We start from the raw sequence: 7,985 nt of genomic DNA, 5'->3' as shown, positions 1-7,985 counted from the left end.
AGATTTTCAAAAATAGAGAATAAATGAAATACAAACTTGATTCTGAAAAAATCTCAATAAAACTAACAAACCTTTACCTAATCAGAGAGGAGAGAGAGAGAGAGAGAGAGAGAGAGAGAGAGAGAGAGAGAAAAGAAAAAGGGAGAGAAAGCTACAGTTATTGGTCAGGGAGGCCCCAATGACCTCCCCCCTGCCCCCCAAACAACATAAGCTATTGCTCTTTACTGCCTACAGTAACTAGATGGTAAAACCCTACTGCTGAAGGCACCACACACTTTAATTGCAGGACATAAGAGAAATCAAGCTTGAACTGGCCAGGAAACTCTTTCCCTGCTGCCTAGCTTTCACAGTGCCAGCAGGTCCTATGTAGGCCACTGGGAAAGAAAAGACACTGATGGTCTCACCCAGCACTGGACCCTACATGTTACAATGCCAACTTGCCAAGCAAGATGTGCCCACTTAAGCAACAGTGGCATGACTGTTGGGGGGGGGTGGTAACCAAATGTCTTCTTGTTGAAATTGATGCATGCCTGGTACTGTAAACCTGTCAAAAGTCCATGGCTGGGGAGGGCAAAGACCTTAGAGGGAACCTACTATTGTTGCTTTGCTAAATGATCATATTGTCAAATTGCCTTCTAAATATTTATGTTTATACCCATAGATTTGTGCTGCTTTCAACTTTGGTTAGAAAAGCTTCTTTCTGCAGTAGGCAGCCATTAATACAGGGACTCATAACTAGTTAAAGTGCTGAAAATAAGTGCATTGTAAGTGTTCAGCTGTAGATGGAACATCAACATCAACTTCCTCCCCCCAAAGTTCAGGGAACATTGTAGAAGAGGGAGTGAAATGAATTTAAGAGCCAGAGGATCAAGAGTGCTATGAAATTCTGTCTTCTGAACAAGACATGGCCATTGCACACATGAACTCATAGCAGCTCTGGTTAACTGCACAAGAAAATTCCAGCATGGAAGTCCAGTATGGTGGCACACACCTTTAATCCCAGCTCTTGAGAAGTGGAGGCATGCAGATCCCTATGAGATCAAGACAAGTGTGGTCTACATAGTGAATTCCAGGCCAGCTGGGGCTACAGGAAGACCCTGTCTCAAAAAACCATAAAGAAAACGAAATTCTACCCTGGATGGGAGAGGAATTTCTGAGGCCCTACCCACCCCTAGCTGAGGAGTCATTATAGTTAAAAACTGCTGGGATAGAGAGTCACTTTTCCTTAGAAGCATGACCTCTGGTAGGTTGCCCATGCCCCAGTAGGATGCTCTACATCCATATCCATGTGCAGCACTGGGGATTCAGTGAGTTATTAAAAAAAAAAAAAAAAGTTGGGAAGAGGATGTCTTTAAAGGGATGGCCCGAAGTTGGAAGGGAAGAGTATGGGGGTAGAAAGGATCAAAATACATTGTATACCTATTCATTCATAATGAAATTATGAAAGAATAAATTAAAATATATTTAATGCATGTTAAATGACTTGCAAAGTCCATTGTGGCAAGTTTAGAGTTCGATGTTGATAGAGCTGAGGGTATAGCATGGTGAGAACCTAGAAACAAGAAAGCATATTAGGTCTGAGCATTTAAGCTTTTACAGTCATGTACTTTGGGTTTAACACCTGATTATTGCTGACGGTTTTCTGATTTGCTCCTTCCTTCATCTATTAAATAGATCTGAGACAAAGTGCTGTATCTTTGCCCTGTTTTCTCTGGATATAGGAAACCTAACCCTTTATGGAATTTATAGTATAACAGAGACATGATATTTACATGTAAAAGGTTTAATCTCCGTGTACAGGTTCACATGGTTAATGATTATGAGGGCATATATGTAGCAGGAAGGCAGAAGAAATGGGCAGTGTGGAAAAGAGCATGGCAGTCTAACCCTGTATTAATTTCTCATTAAAATACCGACAAAAGCAATTTAAGGAAGGAAGGGTTTCTTTGGGTTTACCGTTTGAGGGCATAGGTCATCATGGCAGGGAAGACATGGTGGCAGGAATTCCACCACCAACTGGTCACAGTGCCTTCACAGTGAAGAGGCAGAGAGATGAATGCTGGTGTCCTGCTCATTTTTATCTTTTTATTCAGTCCAGGACCCCAAGCCATAGAATGGTACCCACATTCTATGTGTGGGAGTCTTCCTTTCTCACTGTGGTGGGAAGAAGCATCAAGAATGATAGAATCAATAGACCTGGAGCAAAATCCTCTGAAACCTACTGGCCTTAGATCTTGGTCAAGGCATTATCTCCAATTTCTCAATCTAATAGTGTAGATTAAACACCTACCACTAAGGGTTGCTGTAAAAACCAAATAAGCCTGTGTTCACATAAACAGATATAGACCCATTTAGCCTGAGAAAAATATAAAACTATAAAATATATAGTACTAGCATTTTCAGAAAGATAATACCTCCTTAGTTATTCTTTATTAAAGCATTGTACCGACTATCCCTTTCTTTGAAAGGCCTTTAAAAGCAGTAAGGAAATAGGAATTCTCTTCTTCCTACTCTAAAGGTGGCATCTTAGGAGTAACCTGCTGAAACCTGCTGAGTTTTTAGGCCTGAAGACTGGAAATTTAATGTTACTCATTGCAATAGCACTGTCTTTATGCACAATCTCTGTTACAGAGAAGAAAAGTTAGATTAGTCTTGTCATATTTCTTAATGAGTCTTCCCAACATTAAGAACTCTACATTTGATATAGGAAAAAATGAGAGCCTTCAAGTACAATCAAGCTGGCCTTATTCATAAAGGAAAACTGATCAATCTTTGAAGGCATTTGAAATTGTGATTACTGCCTCTGACAATGCCAGTTGTCAAAAATTCTTTGGATCCCCAGTTAGTCAAAAAACAGCACAAATCATTTAAAATAACATGTGGAATGGGCCAAAGAATAAGGAACTCTTAGAAATCCAACAGATGTCTGAAAGCATAGACTGCTAAGACTCTGAGGTTTTGGAATGCCAGGGCTTTCCTTCCACCGCTAAGGAAGTAAGCACAGGAGAAATACCAAGCTCCATGTCAAATTTCCTTTTACTCCTTAGACATTCATTTCACTGTTACAATTTCCCCAGGATTTTTTTTTCTTTTCAGTAGGTTCATTTGTCTTGTAAAACTGGAAATAGCCACGATTCTTGTCTGACATAATACTAGTAGAAAAGAGTAGTCACACACATTCTCCCAGTTACCTGATTAAACCAAAGACAATGCTGCCTTCAAACAGAAATTCATACTTAGAATCAGATGGTTTCATATTTCTCCTGTTGAAAGAAAGAGCCCCCCATGGAACTATCAAAATTACACAAAAGTTTCTAGTGGTAATTACTGACTTCTTCCCTGTGGATCTTCATGATGACACCACAAAGACTCTGAAATCAACAGTACCACATAACAGGAAATCAGCTCTGGAAAGTAATAAGCAGGAACTTGAAACCATTCCTTGCTTCCTGGACCAACCAAACAGCAAATGAGTGCTTTTATGCAAATTTAATCCTAAATTTGTGACTACTTTTTCCCAGGAAGTTCACTGACTTCTATAACTGTGATGGTTAATCTTGGTTGTCAACTTGACTGGCTCTGGACTCAACTAAGAGGTATACCACTGGGCATGCCTATAAGGGATTTTCTTAAACAGGTTATCTGAATTGAGATGACCTATCCTAAATATAGGCAGTACCTTCTGGTGTCAGCCAGAGAGGAGGGCCAAAGGAAAAGCTTTGCTTTTAGCCTCATTGCCTTCACAGCTCCCTGGGGAGTTTACTCACGTGCTGGTGAGTTTATCTACCCTGTTTGAGTACATCTACCCAACTGCTGCCACCGCTGCTGCTGCTGCTGCTGCTGCTGCTACTGCATTTCTTCACTGATGTCCAAACTCAGTGTTTTCAGGCTTCCAACAAGAACTGAAGGCCAGTGGCTCTCCAGAATCTTCTAGGCCTTCAGCACCAGGTTAGGCCTGCTCAGATATCCAGCCTCAAGGACTGAGCTGCTACTGGATTTTCAGTCTCTTCAGGGTGAAAAAAAGCTGTTGTCGCACTACTCGGACCATATCATATCGTGTAAGCCAATCTAACAAATCCCCTTTTAATATATACATTCATTCTATCACATTTATTCCTCTAGAGAACCTTGAGTAATATAATGACTAATATTGGAAATACTTGGGAAAATTCCAGAAGTCACTCTGTGGATAGCTTTTTTTAAATTTTTAAAAAATATTTTATTTATGATTTTTATTTTATGTGTATGAGTGTATTGCCTGCATGTATGTGAGTGCACCCATGTCATGCAATGCCACGGAGGTCAGAAGAGGGCTTCGGATTACCCTGGAACTGGAGTTAAGGACGATTCCTAGCTGCCATGTGGGTGCTGGGAATTGAACCTGGGTCCTCTGCAAGAGCAGTCAGTGTTCTTAACTGTTGAGCCATCTCTCCAGCCCCATAACTTTTTTTAATTGATAAATATCTATGCCATACAGAAATTAAGCCACTTTGTGTACATTATATTAGCTAGATATAATTATTCCCCTTAAGTTGCTCTTTTGAAGCTTGCTCTCCAATGTTTGAGGGAAATATTAGCACTAGAAACTTCAAGTATGTAAAATCAATTCTTAGAAATTTAGGTGGATGGTGAGTTGAAAATTAGAAAATATCTATTCAAATGATCAAAAGATGAAATGATATTATGTTGAATTTTTAAAAATATTTAGTGCTTAGAACAAGCACAATGATGTCAGGATTCTGCTCTAGTCAAGACTATAGAAATACTGTGATACCACAGCAAAGAGAATATGTCAAAGTACATTAGTTCTTAAGCACAAGCCAAGAAGAAAACCTCACACATCACAAGAAGTAATATCACAATAAGATATTTAGGTTACAGAAGAACTAAATGCCTTTAAATACCTGCAAAGCAACCAGAAAGGAACATCTTAATTGAATCTAAGAAAAGTACCAACATATGAAAATACATTAAAAATAGACTTTTCTTTAAAAACCTGAGGCTGGCTTGGTGAGATGGCTCAGCAGCAAGAGGTAAGGTGGCAAAAGCACTTGTCACCAAGCCTGACAATCTGAGTTCAATCCCCAGCACCCACATGATAGGAGAGAATGGACTCCTGAAAGTTGTCCTCTGACCTCCACAGTACTGTGGCATGGGTGCATGCATATGCATACACATGCATGCACACACACACACACACAAATAAATGTAATAAAAATGTGGTTTTACCATGTTAACCTCAAAAGTTGGGAAAATATTGGGAGAAGAATTTTATAAAATAGGAAAATTAAATTCAAGAAACTTAGGGATACTGAATAAGCCTTGAACAAAAGTTGGGGAGCTTATAAGAATCATAACAATAAACCACAAAGAGAAGCAGTAAGTTTTATGCCCATAAGGCCTGTATCCAATTTTCTTTTAACAGGAAGTAGGACAGAAAGCATGGATAACTCTGAAAGCCATGTTTTATAAAGAATTACCTATCAAGGGCTAGAGAGATGGCTTAGCAGTTAAGAGCACTGGCTGCTCCTGAAGAGGACTTAGGTTCTCACATGGATTCCCAGCACCCACATGGCAACTAACAACTGACTGTAGCTCAGGTTCCAGGGGAATCTAATGAAGCCCTCTTCTGACCTCCTCTGGCATTGCACAGACAGGTACACTTACATACATGCAGGAAATACCCTCAAACACAATAAAATAAAAATAATACATGAATATTTTTTGAAAAGAAGAATAGCTTATCAGTAGTGATTAAGCTACTGCAAACTTTCAGATGAGAAAAGTTAAAACTGTTCTAAGCAGTGGCAATCAGAAATGAAAGAGTTCAGAAACAGAGCTCATAGTAACTGATTTATTTGACTCTTAGAATACAGTATTTAGCAGAACTTACTGGGTCAGTCTAGTCATTTGTGCACTAACGGCAGAAAACACACAGTGCTAACTGTATGTCCAGGCAATGTTCTTGATAATTCATAGTTCATCCCAACAACACTATATAGTACATATAATTAATAACCATTACTTATTTTAAAAGATAGGCAACTAAGGCATGCATCAGTTAAATTGCTCTGCCAAGAAATTAAAACCAAACAAAAAACTAGCAAGATTTTAGATTTAAAAAATTGGTTCCAAGTGGTGAATCCTAACCTAAAATGTTTACAGCCATAAAGGAAAAACGAGGACCGAGGAAGGCAAGCAGGAGCAGCATGCAGTACTGTCAAAAGCCGGTCTGGAGAGAGGTTCCGGAGGAAGACTACAGCAGATTGGGAATCTATCAGAATCATACGAAGTGTCTGTTTAAATATCTTTTAATCCACACTAACTCCAAATCCCTAAAAACAGGACTAAAAAATGCACCTTCGTTCATATATATGTATATATGTGTTATTGTCATTATTGTTCTTCTTATTATTATTATTTTGGAAAAACAACAAAACGCCCGCATTCTGGGTTGGCACCAGGTCTGGAAACTTCGGTGGTAAGTCTCCTACTTTAGCTTTCCAGCTGACGCTGTAAATTAATTTCCCAGAAATGGAGAGAGGGACCCTTGCACCAGGTAAAGTGCTATGCATTCAGAGTCCACGTCGTTTATGGCTCTAGTTTTTACTACTCGGGCCCTCGGGGAAACAGGACACACAGGCAACTGAATAAGGACCGCGGTGTCCACTACGCGCTGGCCGAACAGCAGGCCTTCCAACCTTGTCCAGTACCACGAGCAGAAAGAAGCCCTTCCTGACCATAAAGCCGACTGGACTAGGAAGCCGCGTCCCCGGCTCCGTTATCCGGCTAACGGATGCCGACAGGCTGAAAGCCTTCTAAGAAAGGTCCAGCTGGGGCCTGCCGGCGCCGAGGCCAGGCAGCCTGCTCTGCACGCCAGCCAGCTCCGCACCTACTCGCCCCAGGTCCCTCGCGTACCTGAGGGTCCTCTAGTCAGGTTGATCTCCTCCTCTGTGACTAAATAATCCACCCTTCCGTTCATGTTTTCCTTCTCTCCGGGCTTCCGGCCAGGGTCAGCGGGCACAGGTGAAGGTGAATCAAGCTCCGCGCCGCGTCCGGAGCATAGCTTTTTCGGTTTCCTCAGCTCCCGGACCGGAAGAGGAAACCGCGGGGCCTGGGAGCGCTGGATGCTGGGAGTTGTGGTTCTGCGCTCTGGAGGGTTCCGTTATCTCGTCCGAGATTCTGAAGTGAAGCAGGAGCAAGGTACCATCCTAGGAAAGCAGGTGCGAAGGTGGGGACAGAGAGGAGGGAGCACAAACGTAAGTAGATGGATGTTGTTGAGATTAAATTTCAAATGGAATCTCCACAATGTAGACAGGAGAAACAGGGAGGGTTTTATTATCTGTGAGCCTCAAACCACTCTTGGAAAGGCATGCCGCACAGACAACCTGCTAATGAGATTGCACAGTTGGACAGAAAATTGTACAGTCCATTACATACATGTCCCGTCTAAGAGAACTTGATAGCACAGTGTCGTGTTCATTTGTTGGCAATTTACTCTGTTAGTTAATTGAGTTTATTCAAAGCTAAATAAAATTCCTCTGTCAAGAAAGTACTTACTGCTTAGAGCAAGGGACCTAGGCTAACATCCATAATGACAGGGGCACCATCTTCCCTGATACTGACACTCCAAAGAGTTTTTTCTCAGAACTCTAAGAAAAAGATTTCCTGGGGCTGGAGAGATTGCTCAGCAGTTAAGAGCACTGACTGCCCTTTCAAAGGACTGGGGTTTGATTCCCAGCACCCATATGGAAGCTAACAACCGTCTGTGGCTCCAGTTCCAGGGAATCCGATGCCCTCTTCTGACCTCCAAGGACATTTCACAACATGGGTGCACTTAAATGCATGCAGACAATACACACATACAATAAAATAAAATAAAAATGTTTAAAAGGAAAAAAAGAAAAAGATGTCCTGGCTCTTAGCTGAAAAGAGACTTGTTTTAAAAAGTTTTTGAACCTCTGGCTGACTAGATTTACCAGAAG

At 41.1% G+C, this 7,985-nt stretch overlaps 1 protein-coding gene across 1 annotated transcript in view; it reads right to left on the bottom strand.

Moving 5' to 3' along the window:
- Synj2bp (synaptojanin 2 binding protein) overlaps nt 1-7,101 on the bottom strand; it is a 31,908-nt gene extending 24,807 nt beyond the window's left edge. Inside the window, exon 1 of the mRNA XM_008845917.2 lies at nt 6,919-7,101. Coding sequence (XP_008844139.1) covers nt 6,919-6,982 — 64 coding nt within the window. The 5' untranslated portion in view covers nt 6,983-7,101. The remainder of the gene's footprint in view (nt 1-6,918) is intronic.
- Nucleotides 7,102-7,985: the final 884 nt, after the last annotated feature.

The sequence above is a fragment of the Nannospalax galili genome, unplaced genomic scaffold (assembly GCF_000622305.1).
Source record: "Nannospalax galili isolate Female #2095 unplaced genomic scaffold, S.galili_v1.0 scaffold42, whole genome shotgun sequence".
In the NCBI taxonomy this organism is placed as follows: domain Eukaryota; kingdom Metazoa; phylum Chordata; class Mammalia; order Rodentia; family Spalacidae; genus Nannospalax; species Nannospalax galili.
Note: the sequence above shows the minus strand (reverse complement) of the source record. Positions and strands in the feature narration are given on the sequence as shown.